General features: G+C 45.7%; 1 protein-coding gene across 1 annotated transcript; it reads right to left on the reverse strand.

Annotated features, from left to right (window-relative positions):
* Window positions 1-297: 297 nt before the first annotated feature.
* LOC117639749 (zinc finger protein 816-like) lies at window positions 298-14,264 on the reverse strand (the record flags this gene model as incomplete). Its single annotated transcript, XM_034375624.1, has 3 exons — window positions 298-2,120; window positions 3,033-3,124; window positions 14,222-14,264. Coding segments are annotated over 3 exons (870 nt in total), but the record flags the coding sequence as incomplete, so codon positions are not given.
* Window positions 14,265-21,956: the final 7,692 nt, after the last annotated feature.

Raw genomic sequence — 21,956 nt, forward strand, 5'->3', positions numbered from 1 at the left:
GCTTCTGTGGTTTTACCCTTGAAGTAAGAAGGGCGGCCTCTGGTTGAAAATAGTGAGGAACCGATTCTCTCGAAAGTTCTGCCGACCAGTTACAGTCGGTCAAACAGAACCCGAGAACGAGGGCGGTGGTCATGTATGTGTACTCAAACGTGCAAGTTTTTTTTAATTGAATGGTGTTAATTTGTGAAGAATAGAATGGAGGTGACTGTGTAATTAGTATATTTTGCTCGTGTTGCGTTGCAAATGAATGTTTTTTTAAAAAAAAAACTTCGACTTCATACGTAATAAAAATTGAAATTTAACAAACAGTAGTTTATTTCTGGCAGTAAAAACATAAACGGTAAAACGCAAGAGAAACAGAAGGCGTTACTCAACATACGGACGACCCCCACGACCCCTTCACAAATAGAGGATTGAACTGATCGCATATAACGCTCTAAGTATTTGCAGCTATTAAGCTGCTTACTCGAACGCTAGAGGTCTGCTGAGGCCTAACAGCGCTGATGATGAAGTAACGTCCCAAACATGACGTTTCGTTACAAAACATTGTAAATTTCAAAACGCATACTAAATTACAATGTAGTTTGAAGGGTAAAGTTATGTTTTTTGGAATGCACTGCAGCAAAATTTCTTTTCGATTATAGGCAAAGCAATTCCATAACAGTAAACATTTAATTAAATTTGAAACAGAACGTGAAACAGAGTACAGAAGCAAAACGCAACCAGAAATGTTAGAGTACTAACAGTTCGCCTTCAGCTGGCAAAATCTTCATAAACCTCGTACAAATCAACAGGAGTTCATGGATTTCACCCGAGTAAGGTTGAACGAATCATCGACTTTGCTCCAGGAACCTTTGTTCAAGTTCCATTAACTAACAACCTACTTAAGTACATTTGATAGTGGCATTTTAACAAGAAAATTAAGTCCAATTGGAATTCTAATGACACACTTGAAAATCAATATTTATACAATTTCATCAACTGACCTAATTTTCACTCCTCGTAACGTAATTACGATAACAAGCTATGTGATATTGGTGCTATCACTATTAAAATTAGAATAAACAAAAAGAAAAACAAATTTACTAATGTCGACACCGGCGTGAGAAACATAAATTTTTGACCTGACGCTCGCACTTTAGAAACGACCTTTGAAAGTCATGTGACACGTTTTGCGCCAGGAGTGATGCAAATCTAAGCAAGCCCAACAGGGATACACATTATCCGATAGAAGATACACAGGCCAGGCGGAAATGGTATCTCAGTCGGACGTGCTCAAACTTGGAACATTCGTGGCCAGAAGATGTCCTGAGACATTCACTGTAAACTTGCAGTCTGGATTGCTCGAGACAGTGCGGCGGACATACTTCGAACTTTGATCCTTGTTAGTGGCGCTCGAATCTAACATGCAGATTAAAGGGGCCGCTGAAAAGAAACTGCTTCTGACACAAAGGACACTCTCTCTGAGCTCCCTTACCTTCTGCCGCGTCAGCCTGCATTGCAGCCGTGCGGCAAGAAAGACAACGACGCGGGTTGGGAACAGTTCCTTTCACACCGGTAAGCGGCTTGTCAAGCTCGACGTTCGCACCCGAGTCGCCCAACAGCGTGGGTTGCACCGATGCTTTCTCGCTGACGCACTTCTGAGTTCCTCCTGCAGAGGTGGAAGGAAGGCATAGACCGCATGTGTCACACCTGAGCGCACCTGACCACGACTCGCCAGCACGGCACCCATGGAAAGAGAATGACTGGTGCAGAGAAAGCGCCGCTCTGTTCAGGAACTTCTTTTGGCACACGCCGCACTCGTGATCAGTGGGTACGACAACCTTCACGTCTCGCGGCTGAGCGTGCAGACGTTGGTGCTTGACGATGTAGTCCCGCCGGGTGTACGTCTTGTTGCAGACATTGCAGGTGAAGGGCTTGGCTTCACACGGATACCGCTTGTGCGCGATCAGGCGCACCTTCCTGGTGAACGTCTTGTCACAGCCGTCGCACTTGAAGAACGTGCTGCCACGGCTGTGCGATCGGAGGTGCTTCAAGAGCAGCACATCGGAGCGGAATCGCAGGCCGCATTCACCGCACCTGAAGGCTGGCTCGCTTGGCCGTGATGTAGTGCCGGCGACCTGGGTAAAGAGCACCGTCAGGCATTAATACTCCCGACTTTGCATCATGATCACTGCAAACGCCAAATTCACTTCAGTACACACTAAATGTTTACGTAGAATTTCGTACGTGTCACTTGCTTGATTTTGTGCGCATGCGAGGAATTTGCATGACGTTACGCGGGAAAATGCATAAAGTTATGCAAATTTGAGCACTTTTATACGCAAAAACTTCACACAGATTTTAAATCATGCAGCACCACGTGCAAAATTGTACATGAACATATAGCGTGTGCTACAGTTCAAATCCACCGGCTTTAGCGGCTAGTAAAGACGTTATTGTTCTTGGTACTTTCAGGACTCAGGTGCTTGGCCCATAGAGAGTTTATTACACTACAAAATTCCTCTGCTGTTAATATTACCACTTTTAATGATATTAAACATTCGAATTTTCATGAATTTTCTTAATTTTTTAACGATTTAAGATCTTTGTTAACGCGATTGAAATTTTTTTAGACATGTCTCGATTCAAGGTTTTTAAAAGTCGATGCAGATAGCTGACAAGTCACTGTCATTCAATGAATATGAATTTTGTCACGTTCGTTGGAATATGATGTCACTTTCTTCAGAGTCATGATTCACGTTCAAACGAATGTGACACCCTAATCGGCAGCTCCAACTAACATGACGTAATGTACAAACGAAAGTGACAGAGTTAACATTTTATTGGATATGATAATTTGAATAACAGTGTTGAAGTAAAATGTGGAAACCCTTGGATCAGTTAGGCCATGAGAGAAGATCGCCCATCTATCGTGGAGAGACCCACATAGTAGGTCTCGGGTATTGAAATTACTCAAAAAAAACTTTCCCAGTCAAAACACTTAAGGGTGCATAAATTTAAACATAGAACTGGTATTGTTTACTCTTTACCTTGACGTGTTTCTGCCACGGTTCGGACAGGGAATGGTAGTTCGATACCACCAAGGCTAGCGGCTCGCTTCCAGGCTCCTTCTTTATTCCTACTGAAAAAGGAAACAAATATTTAAGACAAACAGGTCATATCGTCGTGGATTTTCCAAGGTTGCGACGTAGAATAGATCACGGTCTGGTTAGGTAGAAAGAGAGGAACGGTCTTCAACCCCGCTAGCAGTGCACAGAGCTTAGAAACCTTTGGACACGTCATGCCTACACGAAAGTGACATGACATTCATTTGCACGTGAAAAGTTAGCGTGAGAAACAGTGAAAATGTACGGTCAATAACGAATAATGTAACACACGGCACCACCCCCTCACATTTAAATTAACAGTATGCTAGCTATGGCGTGTCCAAAGTTACGGCCGCTGTCCTGAAGTGAGAGAATAGTCTCAGAATATCAACATACAATAGAAATGTGCTGTCTCTATTTTTTTCGAAAGTTTGGTAAATAAAACGCATTTGTATTAACAGGAGAGAGAAGATTGTCTTGAGACAAAATTTACTGAAGATTCGATCCATACACGGTAAAAACGGAACCTGGTTTTCTCAGGGAGTTCCTGGGAAAACCAAATTCCGTTTTTACCGGCACCACCCCCTCACATTTAAATTAACAGTATGCTAGCTATGGCGTGTCCAAAGTTACGGCCGCTGTCCTGAAGTGAGAGAATAGTCTCAGAATATCAACATACAATAGAAATGTGCTGTCTCTATTTTTTTCGAAAGTTTGGTAAATAAAACGCATTTGTATTAACAGGAGAGAGAAGATTGTCTTGAGACAAAATTTACTGAAGATTCGATCCATACACGGTAAAAACGGAACCTGGTTTTCCCAGGGAGTTCCTGGGAAAACCAAATTCCGTTTTTACCGTGTAAGATTACTTTTACTCAAGTGCAATGCGAAGAGTGAAAAGGTTCTTAAGTTCTTTGCTTTCGAAATAAATCAATTAGGTACTTTTGGTGGAAATGAATCATACAACCTTTTGTCTGCTACTCAAAACATAGAACTCGACAAAGAAAACCAATTTGAAAGACTACCCATCACCAAAGACCAGACTTCAACTAAAGGTTCTACAACAAAAAAACAAACAAAAAAAAACTGTACAGTTCATCCCAATACAAGTCACCGATTACAAAAACAAGAAAAAAAGAACCATACAGGCATGCAAAACTCAACGTGCAGGAATGGAAAAACACAAGTGCTGAGTGACCATCCACGTTCTAATCGGGAAACAGCATCGTCTCCACCGCCAAAACGCCCCTAAATCTCCAGGACCTTCAAGTGTACTGAATGAGGAAACTTCAGAACAAGATGTGAAAACACTCTCGTGCAATGACACTAAAATTCGAGTTTAAAGACGAAAGGGGGATAGTTGCATGGTGGGATAGTAAAAATTGAGATTACACGAATTTAATACGATCATTTTAACTTCTTTATTTCGCATGTGACAGTTTTGGCTATAAAAACTAAAAAAGAAAAATTAACATCACTTGTAAAATGGCTTCACTGAAAGCTGGTTTATGTCTTCCTCTGAATAACAATTGTAAGCGGCAATTCTAGGCAACAATTGTACCCAACTGTAAAGGCTATAACCACTTTGTCATAAAGTGCGCATAAATATCCTACATTTAGAAAACTCATCACGTGGAGAGTCGCCAAAATAGGAAAGCGCTGTCCTCAAAAACATTTTACAATCCCACTGAAACGAATAGACATAAAAATCGTCTCTGAACTTCTTGTGGCATACTGTCAAAGGGGTGCTCCCCCAACTAAAATCATTTCCGAAAACTACTGACAAACTCCGAAAGTTCCTCCCGTCGTTTGGTTCCTTCTCCGACTGTTTTGTCAACCCTTTCATACGAGTAGTTCAATCGCATTCATTCCTCGCATGCACCTCTTTCAGATGCCTCTTGAGACCTGTTCCGAGGTTGAACTTCTTGTGGCAAAGTGTACACTCGAAACGCTTCTCCGTATGGTACTGTACATGCACCTTGAGGCCAGAAGCATTGCAAAATTTCTTGTTGCAAAGTGAACACTCGTAAGGCTTCTCCCCTGTATGTGTCGGAAGATGTACTGTCAGATGAACCCTTTGCGTGAACTTCTTGTTGCAAACTGCGCACTCGAATGGTTTCTCCTTCGTATGGGTCCGGAAATGCACATTGAGGGCACTGACATGGATAAATCTCTTATTGCATTCCGTGCACTGGAAAGGCTTCTCCTCTGTATGGGTCCGAAGGTGCGTTTTCACATCTCCACTTTGTCTGAAACGCTTGTTGCACACATTACACTCATAAGGCTTCTCCCCAGTATGGGTGCGGAGGTGCGTCGTGAGGGTACCGCTTTGGGCGAATCTCTTGAAACAAACTGCACACTCGTAAGGCTTCTCCCCTGCATGGGTCCGGAGGTGCGCTCTGAGACCATCGGTTCGGCTAAACTTCTTGAGACAGACAGTGCATTGAAAAGGCTGCTCCCCTGTATGGACCTTCATGTGCATTGATAGATGGTGAGTTCTGCTGAACTTCTTCTCGCAAACCGAACACTCAAAAGGCTTCTCCCCTGTGTGAGTCCGAAGGTGATGTTTTAGGCTGCTACTAAAGCGAAACTTCTTGTTGCAAACTGTGCACTCGAAAGGCTTCTCCCCTGTGTGGTTCCGAAGGTGCTTTTTAACATCGCTACTTCTTCCAAACTTCTTATGGCAAACAGCGCACTCAAAAGGCTTGTCCCCTGTGTGAGTCCGAAGGTGAGAGGTAAGTTTGTTACTTTGGTTGAACTGCTTATGGCAAATTGTGCACTCAAAAGGCTTTTCTCCTGTATGTGTCCGAAGGTGCGTTTTGAGAGCACCTGTACTTTGACACTTCACGTTGCAAACTGTGCACTCGTACGGCTTCTTTCCTGTATGAGTCCAAAGGTGCCTTTCAAGATAGGTTTTCAAGGTGAAATTCTTGTTGCAAACTGTGCATTCAAATGGCTTGTCCCCTACGTGAGTCCGAACGTGCAGTCTAAAGTTGCTATCAAAGCGAAACTTCTTGTCGCAAACTGAGCACTCAAATGGCTTTTCCCCTGTATGGGTCCGAAGGTGCTGTCTTAGACCGCGAGCAAAGCGAAACTGCTTGTTGCAGACTGTGCACTCAAATGGCTTGTCCCCTGTATGAGTCCTTAGGTGCAGTCTTAGACCGCTGTCAAAGCGAAACTGCTTGTTGCAAACTGTGCACTCAAATGGCTTGTCCTCTGTATGAATTCGATTGTGCGATTTAAGGCCTTCACTTCTGGAGAATTTCTTGAAGCAAACTGTACACTCATATGGTTTCTCCCCTGTATGAGTTCGGATGTGCGTTTTGAGGGCACTATTAGAGACAAATTTCTTGCGACAGGTTGGACACTCATGATTCTTCTCCCTTGTTCCAGTTTGCACGCTACATCGCAGACTGTCACTAGTGCTGCACTTCGTATTGCTGACAGCACAGTCCTGTGGTTTCTGAGTACGGGTTGGGACGTGTCTACTCAACCCCAATGAAGAGGTTAACCTCTTAGCAGAAACTGAACACTTTCGGCTTAATTTGCGTTCCATAGTCATGACTGCAATGCAGACACAATAATTAAATCGGACTCACAACTTTAAACATTAATTAAAGTCCTTGGCGGAAGCACTTTGCACTTACCTTGGTGACAGTAGTGAGTTAAACCGAGCAGAAGCAATGTGAATCTGGTGTCATCGCCCGATGTTCAAGGGAGAGACTCCGCACAGTCGTCCTCTAATCTGCAAAAAACAACACAGCCACAATAAAACGACTAGATCGATGCTTGCACCACCGTCAAGACGATTCGAGAGCGGCAACGTGCGGTCAAACGACTTTTGTGTTCAAGTCTCTTCTATGACGTGCGAGAGATTGACTAGATAGGTACACTGATATTTAACAAATGTGACGTCATATTCTTTAAATGAGAATTTTGTCACGTTCGTTTGAATACGTTGTCACATTCGATTGACTCAGCCATCCTATTACGGTGTCATATTCGTTAGAAAGTTGATGCACGTTCAAAAGAATGTGACATCCTTTTCAAAGGAACGTGACAAAATTCACATTTAAAGAATATGACGTCACACTCGTTGAGTACGATTGAGGGCGATTTGTAACAGATTTCGGAATTCTCTATACAAAATTAAGAACATTCTGCATATCGGTGTCAAACTTGTGCCAGTTGAGCAGTCTGGCCCTTCATTGGCTGAGCGATAGCGAAGCCCGTTACTCCAGTGGGGTTGAAAAGTTTTGTCTGTCTGCGTGTGTGCGTGTGTGTGTGTCTGTGCGCACTACTCCTCCTGAACGGCTCGGCCGATCTTGCTAAGATTTTGCAGGCTCATTAGATATGTTCTTGGCTCGGCACACGCGAAATTTCATTATCCTAGCTCAACTGGTTCAGTTTTTATAGCCGAAAAACACCCTAAAAACGGCGAAAAATCGAGTTTTCTGCAAGCAGATCTCGCCTGCCTTGATGGAAGGGGGGTCTGGGGGGGCGGTGACCCCAGCCCCGACAAGTTAAAAAGTTACAAGGGTCAAGATCGTGTAATTTGTAGATGAAGCAACTCTATCTAGAATAAAGGGGGGTTTGGGGGGCGGAGCCCCCCAGTATGCAAGAAATTAGAAGTAACTGACGGTGGACAAGCATTGCCTGCCGAAGGCAGGCTAGCGCCGCAGGCCAAGGTAGGTACGCCAGCCGCGGATTGGAGGAACAGGCAGCGAGATATCGCGAAGCCTGTTACGACAAGATGCGGTCTGGCGTAAACCTACCTTGTCTAGACTGTGCAGCTCCATTGGATCAATCTGGAGTCCGTAATCTTTGCAATCTAAGACGTTTTGCAAACCTTTGCATGCTGTTGCGAATCGCCCCAGCATGGGGGTGTCAATCCTAACCTCACTTTTTTCAATTTTAGAGGAAAGCATAGAATAACTCGCTTTAAAATGCATTTCGAGCTGTGTAAATGTATTGGAATAAAACAGCAGATGATTCGAGAAATAATTCGAGCATTTAACAGCAAAAACTACTTCAATTCTTGTTTTTATACGGGTCTGTTACGAATCACCCCAAATGCCTGTTACCGGTACGCAAGAAATCCGTCCCTAACTATCACTGGACAAAGTAAAAGCAACTTATGCCACGTGTTTACATTGTAAAGGGGTCACGCTTCAAGGCCCCAACGGTACTTCGATGGTGATTCATACCTGGGGAGCCTCAGACAGAAACTACCTAGAACTCAAAATAAAAGATTTGCCTGTTTGCCGAAATTTCGGTGTACCCTATATTTCAGACGCCCTCCAAAACTATACCTGAGCACTGATCACATCCACTTCGATTGTTCAAGGACCCTGTACTTGAAGCGAAAGATGGGCCATACTCAGATTTTCCTCTGCTCCCTCCACTTAAATTATTAAACGCATTTGTTACGAATCGCCCCTGTTACAAATCGCCCCAGACTCCCTTAGTACACCCTTAGTTACAGCATGCTTCCAAGCACTCTTATTTCCAGCATACTTCCAACCACGCCCTAAAAAGGGTGTGCCAGGCATGTGCACGCTAAATAAGAGTGCCTGCACGGTGAAACCGATGTCTGGAAATTTCCAGACATTTTTTCCCATTTCCAGACATTGTCTGGAAATGGCCGTTTTTTTCCAGACAATGTCTGGAAATGTCTACTTTTTTCAGATAATGTCTGGAAATGGTCAAATCCCAGATATATATCTGAAAAAACAAGCTAGGGCCCGCCCTTCCGTCGAACCGAGTTGCCAGCTCCGCTTCGCTGCGCCGGCAACTCGGTTCGACAGGAGGCCGGCCCAGCTTGGCCTGCCGGCGGCCTTTTCTCGGGCCTTCGGCCCTCGCATCAGACCCAACTTGGCCAGTCGAAGGGCCGGGCCTTCGGCCCGCTCGCATCACACACACCGTGAGCGGGTAAAGCAAAGTTATCGATGTACCATCGTGACTTAGGCCCGCCCTTCTATTCACAATATGCAATAGTCCTTACACTTTTTACTCCAACTGTCCTTAGAATATGCCCATTTCATTTGTCTCTTCGCCCTCATTCCGAAAATACCCATATTTGCCATGCTACTGCAACTCCTTGCAATAGAGGCACAGCAGGAGCGCAAAACGAGTCCGTCGCACTTTTTCCCATAACTCATGAAGGCGGGCTCCTGCACCCCCCTTCCGACCCCTCGTTGAAGAGGTCTTGCCAAGACCTATCCAAAACTTAAGTAAAAATTTTCAGTCGGTCGACCCCCTTTTTTCAAGATCCTGATGTGACTAATAGACGAAGTCGGGCTCCCAGACCCCCTTTCCGACCCCTCGTTGAAAAGGTCTTGCTGAGACCAATCGAAATCTGCAATAATTTTTTTTAGTCGGTCGACCCCCTTTTTTGAAGATCCTGATCTGGCCAACTTGTAAAAGCGGCCGATGGGGTCGGGACCAGGTCCATTCATCTTGTCTCGTCGCCCCGATTCCAAAGATACCCCTATGTGCCCTGCTAGCACCAATAATGGCGGAAATCCCCCTCCCGCTCATGTAAACCATGATGCACCTGCAGCAGCCCTTGTGCGACCCGGACGGAATTTGCACCACCGGATTATTTGTTTGGACGGTACTCCTGAAGTACCCTCCAAATCTGGTTACTCTAGCTCAACTCCTTCCTTGTACACAGACGCCAACAACAACAACAACAACAAAACAACAACAACACACAGACACAAAGGCAAATGCATAGGCCCTCCCCCTATTTTTTGAATAGAAGGGCGGGCCAAAAAAAACGGCATTTCCAGACAATGTCTGGAAATAACATTTTCCAGATAATATCTGGAAATTTCCCAGATAATGTCTGGAAACAAAGGCCTTGACGCCGAGGTCCACGGATTTGCGACCTGGGGGTCCCCGATGGTGTCCTCGAGGTCCCCAGGACACGAGGAGTCCAACGCCGAGGTCGCCGACGCTCTAGGACAAGCGGTTCCGGAGATACGAGGACGTACCACAAGGAGTCCGTCAAAGCAACTTTTTAGTTGGAGGCCAAAATCATCATCGGCCTCTGGCTGCGTTCCACTTGGGTGTCCGGGACTTTTGACTTCAGCATCGTGTTAAGGTAGTGCTAGACTACCAGGAACCCGTCAGAGGTCGCCGTCGGCCCACCGGTGCGCCCAGGATGCCGACGAACGTGGCTGCTGTGCCGCCACACGGTTCAACACCGTTGTCGCCACCACCCAGGTGGTCCCCGATGGTGTCCTCGAGGTCCCCTGGACACGGGGAGTCCAACGCCGAGGTCGCCGACGCTCTAGGACAAGCGGTTCCGGAGATACGAGGACGTACCACAAGGAGTCCGTCAAAGCAACTTTTTAGTTGGGGGCCCAAAAATCATCATCGGCCTCTGGCTGCGTTCCACTTGGGTGTCCGGGACTTTTGACTTCAGCATCGTGTTAAGGTAGTGCTAGACTACCAGGAACCCGTCAGGGTCGCCGTCGGACCAACGGTGCGCCCAGGATGCCGACGAACGTGAGGCACGCCGGAGCGCCGTGGCGTGCGGGTGCCTAAACGATCGTCGCCACCGCTGCGGCCCCCCTGCCGCCGGGTCCTCCGCACCAACCGCGAGCTTGGACGACGGAGGCCGACGCCGTTAGCACCGACGCCGCCGACGTGTACGTCGACGCCACCACATTGGCCTCTGGCATTGGCCTCCGGCTGCGCGGCCGTTCGAGCACACGCGGCGGCGTCGGCCGTCAGGGCACTCCGCGTCGGTGCCGACGGCGTCGTCTCTGGCCGTCCAAGCACACGGTGGCGACGCAGGACACGCCGGCGGCATCAGCCGTCCGGGCACGCGGCAGCGTCGTCGGCCCTGGCCGTGGTGGCGTTGACAGACACGTCGGTGGCGTCGGCCCCCGTCGTCCAAGCTGTTGGTCGCGACGTAGGACACGGCGGTGGCGGGGGCGACGCGATCGTTCAGGCACCTTGCCCGCCACGTTCGTCGGCACCCTCGGCGCACCGGTAGTCCAACGGCGACCCCTGACTGGTAGCCCAGGTGCACCCTAACGCAGTGTTTAAGTCAAAAGTCCCGGACACCCAAGTGGAACGCAGCCAGAGGCCGAAGCGGCCGTTAGAACACACTAACGGCCGACTAAGCACGTGGTGGCGTCGACGTACACGTCGGCGGCGTCGGTGCCAACGGCGTCGGCCTCCGTCGTCCAAGCTCGCGGTTGGTGCGGAGGACGCGGTGGCGACGATCGTTTAGGCACCCGGCACGCCACGGCGCTCCGGCGTGCCTCACGTTCGTCGGCATCCTGGGCGCACCGTTGGTCCGACGGCGACCCCTGACGGGTTCCTGGTAGTCTAACACGATGCTGAAGTCAAAAGTCCCGGACACCCAAGTGGAACGCAGCCAGAGGCCGATGATGATTTTGGCCTCCAACTAAAAAGTTGCTTTGACGGACTCCTTGTGGTACGTCCTCGTATCTCCGGAACCGCTTGTCCTAGAGCGTCGGCGACCTCGGCGTTGGACTCCCCGTGTCCTGGGGACCTCAAGGACGCCATCGGGGACCACCTGGGTGGTGGCGACAACGGTGTTGAACCGTGTGGCGGCACAGCAGCCACGTTCGTCGGCATCCTGGGCGCACCGGTGGGCCGACGGCGACCTCTGACGGGTTCCTGGTAGTCTAGCACTACCTTAACACGATGCTGAAGTCAAAAGTCCCGGACACCCAAGTGGAACGCAGCCAGAGGCTGATGATGATTTTGGCCTCCAACTAAAAAGTTGCTTTGACGGACTCCTTGTGGTACGTCCTCGTATCTCCGGAACCGCTTGTCCTAGAGCGTCGGCGACCTCGGCGTTGGACTCCTCGTGTCCTGGGGACCTCGAGGACACCATCGGGGACCCCCAGGTCGCAAATCCGTGGACCTCGGCGTCAAGGCCTTTGTTTCCAGATATTATCTGGAAAATGTTATTTCCAGACATTGTCTGGAAATGCCGTTTTCTTCAGATATATATCTGGGATTTGACCATTTCCAGACATTATCTGGAAAAAGTAGACATTTCCAGACATTGTCTGGAAAAAAACGGCCATTTCCAGACAATGTCTGGAAATGGGACAAATGTCTGGAAATTTCCAGACATCGTTTTCACCGTGTGCAAGTACACGCTAAAATACACTCTCGATTGAACTATGGGCCAGTTAGTGCGTTCTAGCAGGTACGTTCTTAATGTACTTGCAGGCACACTCTACTTTGGCGTGTGCATAGCAGCTGTGCTGTAAATGAGAGTGTGCTTGGAAGCATGCTGTAATGAGTATACCAGGTACAAACTTAAGTTTGCGGAGTAATCGAAAACTCATGCAATAAGGAAAAGTCAGTAACGAGCTGAAAGTGCACTGCTGCACCAAAGAAACTGTTCCGACACTGTACTACAACTGTGAAATGAAGGTAAAATTAAGAATGAACGATACAGGAAAGACCTGATTTTGGAAATGAAGGCAAACGAAAAGGCGTTAAGCACGTTATTAATTCCTACTCAGAAATAATAAGTTCATGGCGCCAAGTCTTTCCACCCAATTCACAGCACCCTAAATCGGGAATGACAGAATCAACCTATAATGGTTATGACGAGACTGGAGGAATAACTTTAAACAGAGTAACGTGTAAAACGGGCCAAGCACAAATGAACTGGGACAATATGTACCTTTCACCTGCGACGCGCGGGGACACAAGGTAACGAGCGCTACCGAAATTTCAAATTACCAGGCTTTTCCCGGGGCTTTTTTTGGTCCGAATTTCCGGACTCTTGAAACCAAATAAATACTTTCTTGGGCTCATAATGGGCTCATGACAGGAAAATTGAACGAAAAACTGACCAATTTATTTACATTATAAAAGGCTTCGAAAGTCAAACAATGACCATCACTGGCGAGCACAGGGGTCACAAAATGAATAACAGATCCGCTAGTACTACCAAACTATCAGTTAAGCTAGACAACTCGACAATTTTGCAAATTTCCCGGATCAAAAGCGAAATTTCGGTATTTCTCCCGAGCGGCCCACCCGGGGTTTTCCCGAATTCCCTGGAATTCCTGGAAGCTCCGCATAGTGCAGCTCGCGAGGCGGATCGGCAAAAACCACATAATTTTGACACCTCTCTCAGGATAATACGGCGGAGGCAGAATGAGTTTTATTAAGGCTACCTAGCGGGGCACGATCAGTCGCCTGCCTAGCATCAAAGGTTTCAAAGATGCGATTTCCTCAGAACAGGACATCCGCACTGAGAAAACCTTACAAACTATTTTGGGCCTTACAAAGAAAAGTAGTTTGTATAACTAAGTATTTTGAGCATACGTAAGCTTACAAAGAAAATACTTCGTAAGGTTTTAAGAGTGCGCCCCGGGCGTGCAAACGAAACGAAAATCGACACTATTTATTACCTTTTCGTAAGAAGGATATGCAATACTACATGTAATTGCAGCTGTATGGACTTCACAAAGCTTACGTTGCATGCGTTACGTTATTTCAAAGACCCTAAGATTTCCGTTAGGCCTCGAGTGGCGCACCGGTAAGAACCCTTCAACTGTGTAACCGGCTTCAAATTCTTTCCTCGCTGCTACCAGGGATGATGCCCAAAACGAAACAATACACTGGTAGCCAACGAATGTGACGTCATGTTCGTTGGAGTGTGAATTTTGTCACGTTCGTTTGAATATGATGTCACATGCATTTGAACGTGACTCGGCCGTTCATTTAGGTTGTCACATTCGTTTGAACGTGGATCAACATTCAAACGAATGTGACATTAAATTCCAACGAACGTGACATAGTTCACATTCGAACGAATATGACGTCACATTCGTTGGCTACCAGTGTACCCAAGGGCCATTACGACAACAGTTTGAACGTATGACTAACCCTCCAAAACTATACAGCTTTCCTGCGTTTTGGTAATCTAAGCCAAAGGAAAAGAACAAAACTCAGGGGTGCGGAATTAGGACTAGGTCCACCCACATGAGACTGGCCGCTTTTTTTTTTTTTTTTTTAAGAAAAAACTCATAAATTTAAGCATTATGACCAGAATATTCTATCGTTTGCACTGCACGCCCAACCCCCTTGATCTAACAATGAAGCAGAAAAGTACTCACCCAGCTGCGAGTTCCAGAAGGCTGACAGATTGAGCTTCCCTTGCAGTCACAGCAACGGCTCCAGTAAATGAGAGGCACAAGAACTTGTCAAGGAGACTGCATCATTCGTAGACTACTGACGTAACCCTATCACGCCTTGCCGAGCGGACAGGTAACGATCATCTGAAAAATTAAAATAAAGTGGATTTGAAAAGCGCAAAGTACATCGGCATTACAAGGTAATCGTCCTGGTACGATTCTCGATTGCCTCAACCCTGCGTGTACTCTGAATGGTATCGGAATTCTACGTAAGGGGTGGTTAAATAAGGGTGTTATTGAAGGAACAAGTAAGGAGAGAAGCTTGGCCCGAGCGGGTAACCAGTAGTACAAAATAGACAATTCTAGTCGTGGCTGAGTGAAGAACAAGAAGAATCACAAAAGACTCAATTTAGGGCATTTAAAGTGCTTATATTCGCTCAAAATATGTTGCATTTACAAAATAATATTATCATTCACTTTTAACAAGCAAGGGGACTTAAATATTTGAAGTAAAAGTGCTTAAAAGTACACTTTTGTGATTCTTCTTGTTCTTCACTCAGCCGCCACCAGAATGGTCTATTCGATAGAGCGGAAAATAATCACTGCCCGAGAACGGGGCTTTTCAACTGAATTTCGTTTTCCCATAAAAACAGCTCATTGCACACATCTCGATGCAATGCGATAGGGAACTTCGGAGAAGATCCAGACCGCACTAGTATAACTCAAAATCAACTCCGCGCTTGAGTCATGCATTAAGTTACGCTGGAAGACATAACGTTTGATATGAAGCATAGACTGGAAATTCCCCCCACACTCTCAGTCCAGGAACGTGACATCACGTTCAAACGAATGTGACAAAGTGTCACGTTCGTTTGAGCATTGTGTCACATTTCTTTCGATGTGAATCGGCCATAAATTAGCTTACTCACATTCCAACGAATGTGACACAATGCTCAAACGAACGTGACACTTTGTCACATTCGTTTGAACGTGATGTCACGTTCCTGGAATGAGAGTGCATGCACTCAAAAAACCTTGCAAAGTATTCCCCGGCATTGTATTGCAAACTCTCCTACAAACTATTTTCTTTGCATTGCGAAGTACTTCTTTGCAACTTGCAAAGAAAATGGTTTGCAACGTTACAAACCAATGCTTCGCAACTTACGAACTATTTCTTTGCAATGCGAAGAAAAAAGTTCGCAAGGGAGTTAGTAATACAATGCCGGAGAATGTTTAGTACTGCAAAGTACTTTTCTTTGCAAGCTTTTCTGAGTGTGTATGTACATAGGGGGAAACTTTGAGGATGAACCTATAACGCTTCATTTCAGGCGTAAACTGATGACACTTGAAAACAGAGGGTAAGACATTGCTTTAGTTCTACCAGTGCGGAAGTCAAGCGGAGATCGGAAGAAACAAATGACGAACGCGAGGTCAGCTTGAACCCGAAACCTTTGGAGTAACTAAGTATTGTCCGAAGTCCCACGTTCGTTATTCATCGTAGAGAAAGGTTAACTTTAAATTTCCCTAGAGTCTGGCCAAATAGGGTATTCCAATGCATCTTGAAACGGAAGAACAAAAGTGGGCCCGAAAATCAACTTCAGCACACGCGCGCCGCACTCAAAAAACCTTGCTATAGAATTTGCTTTAAAACTGTCAAAACCTGCGAAAAACGCTGATTTCTTGTACTATTGGATATGTACCCCTGATAACGACCCCTACTTGAAATTCGTGATTGCTTGACCCTCGGCTTGACCGGAAGCGGGAAGCACATGAGTGAGGGACCGCTCATTAATTTCGATACATGCTTTTCTGGCTCGGTCCCAGCTACACGGCGTTATGTTACGCCAGAACCCCTCACTCCCTCTCACACCGTAACGTTACGCTGGCTTGGACCTACGCTAGGACCTACCAATCAGGGTCCACCTTAGACAGGTCACTGTAACGGCCGCTAGGTGGTTCTGGACTTTTGGATTACTTGCGATTTTCAATCGGCCACGAGCGACGTTTTCACCCTTTCGGCCGTTTCAAACGAAACATCTGCACGTTGAAACACGCTGGCAGCAGGATTATTGTAAAATAGTTACTTCCGGCAAACTTCTGCATGCCACAGTAGCTGACACACAAGCTTGGTCCGTTCTTACGATCAAGATTCCACGACTGTCCTACAGTGATGCACGAAAGTTGAAAGTACGACACGTGATTCTTCGTCAGCGCGAGGGCAGAAACGTCGGCTCGGACTTGGTGTCGGCAGGACAGGGCAGACTCAACGTCAGGCACTGATGGACACTTCCACTAGAGCACCTAGTGAAGAAGAAGAAGAACAAAAGTCGGAAACAGTTCATACACGTCGGTTATTCGGTACATCATGGATTCATTTGGGTTCTAAAAATTGTTAAGAATTAAACAAAACTGAGTATCATTATTTTAAACCGTCAAAACCTCAAAATAAGACGATTTTGAGAACTGGTTCCGGTGCTACTTTTTCCTCTTGTTCTTCACTTGGCGTTCTGGTGGAAGCGTCTATTGACGAGTTAGCAAAAGTATGGACACGTCCGTCCACTCTCCACTCACACCGACTCTGAGTTAGCGGTTGCGCTGAAACGGGTTAGTTCTTATCCTACTTCTGGTCAGGTATATGGTACTGCAAAGAATCTTGAAAGGGAAGATGAAAAATATCAGTGAGCCCTAAGGGCACCTTCTGCGCATGTGCACCGGGTGGTGAGGGAAGGTGGGCGCATGCGCAGAAGCTGTTTTTGCGGCTTACTTTTCTTCTTCTTTTTCCATTCCGAGTTTTATTGCAGTACCCTATTGGATGTTCCTCTAGAAACGGCTTCGGCGCATCGCGTAGCCGATCCCCCACCCGCCGTGCGCTTGCGCTCAAGCTGTTTTTAGAGTACACCTACTTTTATTCTTCACCTTCCGTTTCAAGATTCATTGTACTACCCTATAAGTTGAAATACACTGTTAACGCTCTGGCGTTAACGATAAGCAAGATATCAAGAAGGAAATGAGGAATCACCTGCCAGCTAACTAGTTCTTGGTTCGGAAAGGAGTAAGAGGCATGTACTGACCTGTTTTCCCAAGTCGAGCTTCTTATTCAGTCGTCCCAATTGTCAATCAGTGAAGGCGTGCCACTGTAACTGTTGATTATCCGGTCAGGATGTGAACAGATGGGCTATGTGACCCGTCACGCAAATTTGGGTTGAGCCAGCTGAAATTGAGAAAAGTTCCATTTGACAGACGCAATGAACAAACAACGTGATGGATCCACTCTTAAAAGCTTGAAAATGAAGACATTGTAGAATTGCTTCGTATTATGAGGAAATGCTACGTATTGCCAAGGATTTTGCTTCATAATACGAAGCATTTCTTCGTAGATTTTACAAAGCCTTCATTTTCTTCGTATTACGAAGCGATTCTTCGTAGAGTTTTTACTGTGCAAGCATGGAACCACTGCGAACGTGCCTATTGTTTCCTGACTTTTTAGATCACTTTTGTTCTTCGCTCGACGACGAGCGAAAGCGTTTACAGTCAGAGACATCTGGCAACACTCAAATTGTTGGCTTTTGATAAGTTTTTTTAATGAATCGCTGAACTGGAAACACCGATCCCCGATTCAGCGGTTAGTCGAAATAGCCTAATCAAGTCAGGACCAAGCGTAACATTACGGGCTTTGAAGTTAAAGAGTCTTAGATTTTTAACCATATTTTCAGGACGCTGTTGGTTCTTCTTTCCCGTCCCGTCATGGAGTGCAACGTGTGCTTTGAGCGGTACGACGCCACCGAGCGCCGGCCGAAGGTGCTGCCCTGCGGCCACTCCTTCTGCGTCAAATGTCTGCAGGGGCTGCGTCCCAGAAGGTGCCCTGCTGACAACAAGGCAAGTGGTGTCGACGTTTATGCATCGTAAATGCAATTTCGCCATCGCAATAGGGTGCTTCGAACAAGAGCTGCACTCTAAATGTTCTACAGTGAAGATTCTCCATATTGTGGTGAAAATGTTCCATATTATGGCGGTGCAGCTGACTTCGTAACATACCATTGAGAATTCACTGCACCTTATAGATATTTTGACAAATTTCGTTGGTATTATGGAGAAAATCTCCACCATAATATGTTGGTGCAGCCTTTCACCGTAAGACATTTACTGTGTGGACCAGGAGTGGAGAAGAAATCAAGAAGAACAAACGCCGGACTGAGTTATAACAGAATATAACTCTGCGGAAGCGGCAGAACGGCGACGCAGACGCTCATCATCACCACTTTCGCATACTTCACACTAAATTCTTATGGACTTTTTTATGCATAGTTCGAGGGGTCCTATTCAAAAGATCTTATCTGCGCGTTCCGCCCAAGACAATCTTATCTTAAACGCAGGCGAATTTCACTCAGTTTGATCATTTTATACAGCTACAAATCAATATCATTTCTGATAAATTTCACTGAAATGTGGAGATAAAAGATCAAAGAAACCAAAAGTACATGTAAAAATATATTCCGCTTACTCTCGTACGTGTCCCAACTGGTCAAACTGGGTGAATGCGTTTAAGATAAGATTGTCTTGGGGGGAACGCGCAGATAAGATCTTTTGAATAGGACCCCTCGAGTTATGCATGCACAGATACGTCCATATGTTATGTTTAATATTATGCGTCACAGCTCTACAAATCGAAGAGTGTACATGGTATGCTCTAACTGGAGCATGCCTGCAAGCACGCTCTAACTAGCGCATGCCTGCCAAGCATGCACTTACTAGCGCATACATGCCATGTACACGCTTCCTGATGCAGACAACTCCCTATCCCTTATGCACTAGATGCATGCTTCAGTTAGCGTGTACATGGCATGTATGCACTAGTTAGTGCATGCCTGGCAGGCATGCGCTAGCTAGAGCGTGCTTGCAGGCATGCTCCAGTTAGAGCATACCATGTACACTCTTCGATTTGTAGAGAGTGTGCATTTTATGCAGGAAGATGCTTAAAATGTACACAGTGATGCATAATTTTATACACACCTTATGGACGTTTCTGCGCATGCATAACTATGCCTAAAAATGCATGATTATGAATTTAAAGAGTCTATAAGAATTTAGTGTGTTCGTTCTTCTTGATTTCTTCTCCACTTCCGTTCCCACTCTCCTCCTAAGTACCCCATTGCGTTTCTTTTTCTTTATATACCCTGAGTTACAATGCATTACGTTGCCATTAGTTCCAAAACTACCCCTAGGGCCTACATCGTGAAATGGCGACACCTGAATTAAGTTTGTGGAAATTAGATGTTGTGGTGTTGCTATGGAAATGGGGGCTGAAGTGTTGTGTGCCAAACCTTCAGCTTCGATTAGACTTAAAGTCGACTCTGGGAAACCAAGAGTGGAGAACTTGGGAGAACTTCACACTTTGAAATACGAAGTAGTGGGATTTTCTCTTGAAAGGGCGGAGTATGTTGTTTCCTTTTGGAGTTCTGTTCATTAACACCATGCCAAGCTCTGCACTCTCAGACTGTTATTGACTTTTTGTCCTTTGTTAAAGAGTATTTTACACAGCAATAAAAAGTACTATTTCCTCAATATTATTGTAGGATTTTGTTCGTTATATTGACATAAAGTCAATTTGCAATTGACAAAGGGTCAATACGCAATTGACTTAAAAAGTAGTCAATAATTGATGACAATTTAGTCTTTATAGTGAACAATAGTGTACATGATTACTAAGGAAATACTACATATTATTGCTGCTTAAAAAACTACGTAAGCAAAGGACAAAATGTCAATAATGGAGAGAAAGAAGTCAATACGAGTCTGAGAGTGTGTCGCGTCGATAGCTTCTCCACGCTTACGTTGTGGGGACTGCAAATACCACATGTCCAAGTGAGGAGAGTATCTCCGCACCCGTAAGTGTTGGTATGACATTTGACGTTGTTGTGCATCTTTGTAATTGCATTATGAGACCATGTTCTGATGAACGTGTTTCGATTTCAAGGGTTTATGTAGCCCGGCAGCTGATTCTAATCATGCATTGTGACTGCAACCGTTGTTTTTCGGATGTTCAGGTCTTCAAATCTCCAGAAGAATTGGTGGACAACTTCAGCCTGCTGCAAGCGTCGAGCAAGTAAGTCTGTCCGAGTTGACCCCCTCCCCCCTCCCTTCCTCCCCCCCCCCTCTCTCTTTTGGCCTCTGTTTTGTTTGAAGCTGACATTTGGTGAAATCTACACTGCTGCTCAGCGAATTTACTTTCTCGGAACGTTTCAAAAATGTGTTCGCATTCCTATTTGGTTTTGTAACTTGCGAAAAATTTGCGAACGGGTAGTTGGTGATTTGGCTAATGAACTTGTTTCCAGAGTTTGTTCGCAATTTACGAACTACACACTAAATTCTTATGGACTTTTTAAATGCATAATGACGCATAATTTATGCATAGTTATGCATGCGCAGAAACGTCCATAAGGTATGAATAAAATTATGCATCATTGTGTACATTTTATGCACCTTCCTGCATAAAATGTACACAGTGATGCATAATTTTATACATTACATATGGACGTATCTGTGCATGCATAACTATGCATAAAAAAGTCCATAAGAATTTAGTGTGTAGGGATTTGCAATACTGACGTTCCAGGGAATTTCTATAGTTTCCGCGAATATTCCAACCCATCGGAACAGTAAATCTTTTCCCTAGCCTGCGAAACCGAATAGCTTGTCTATCTTTTCTTGTCTCCAATGAAATTTCGTTTTCGGTGTCCAAATGTTATACAGTGAAGATTCTTCATATTATGGTGAAAATGTTCCATATCATGGTGGTGCAGCTGGCTTCATAACATACTATTGAGAATTCACTTTACCTTCAAAATATTTTGACAAATTTCTTTGGTACACACTAAATTCTTATGGACTTTTCAAATGCATAAGGACGTATTTTTATGTATAGTTATGCATGCGCAGAAACGTCCATAAGTTATGTGTAAAATTATGCATCACTGTGTACATTTTATGCATAATATTATACATAACATATGGACGTATCTGTGCATGCATAACTATGCATAAAAAAGTCCATAAGCATTTAGTGTGTATTATGGAGAAAATCTCCACCACAATATATTGGTGCAGCCTTTCACCGTAAGACATTTACTATGCGTCTACACTTGAAATCATTGCAGGACTTCTTTGAACCTCTTTGCTTCGCAATTTGATGGATTTGGTTTCGCTTTCAGACCCGTGGACGCCGCGTCGCCGCGCTTTTGGTGCCTGCAATGCCAGAAGGAGGCGACGGCGCTCTGCGTGGACGAGCACCCCGTGTGCAACCTCAAGAAGGCGCGGGCGGACGCCGCGGCGCCGGTCCTGGAGGACCTGCAGCAGGACGAGGTGGTGGTGGACAAGCTGGGCGAGGCACTGGAAGTGTTCCGGGAACTGCTGCAGCGGGAGAAGGCCAGCCTCGTCTCGGCGCAGGGACGGCTGCGGGACGCGGAGGCTGGCGACGCAGCGGCCTGGGAGCAGGCGAAGAAGGACGCAGTGGACGCTGGTGAGGACCACCCGCTTTAGAGGTCGCACTCTCATTCCAGGAACGTGACATCACGTTGAAACGAACGTGAAAAAAATGTAACGTTTGTTTGAGCATTGTGTCACATTCGTTTGGGTGTGCACACTATATTCTTATGGGCATTTTTATGCATAGTTATGCATGCACAGATACGTCCATATGTTACGTATAATATTATGCATC

Source organism: Thrips palmi, unplaced genomic scaffold (genome assembly GCF_012932325.1).
Source record: "Thrips palmi isolate BJ-2018 unplaced genomic scaffold, TpBJ-2018v1 HiC_scaffold_11, whole genome shotgun sequence".
Lineage (NCBI taxonomy): Eukaryota > Metazoa > Arthropoda > Insecta > Thysanoptera > Thripidae > Thrips > Thrips palmi.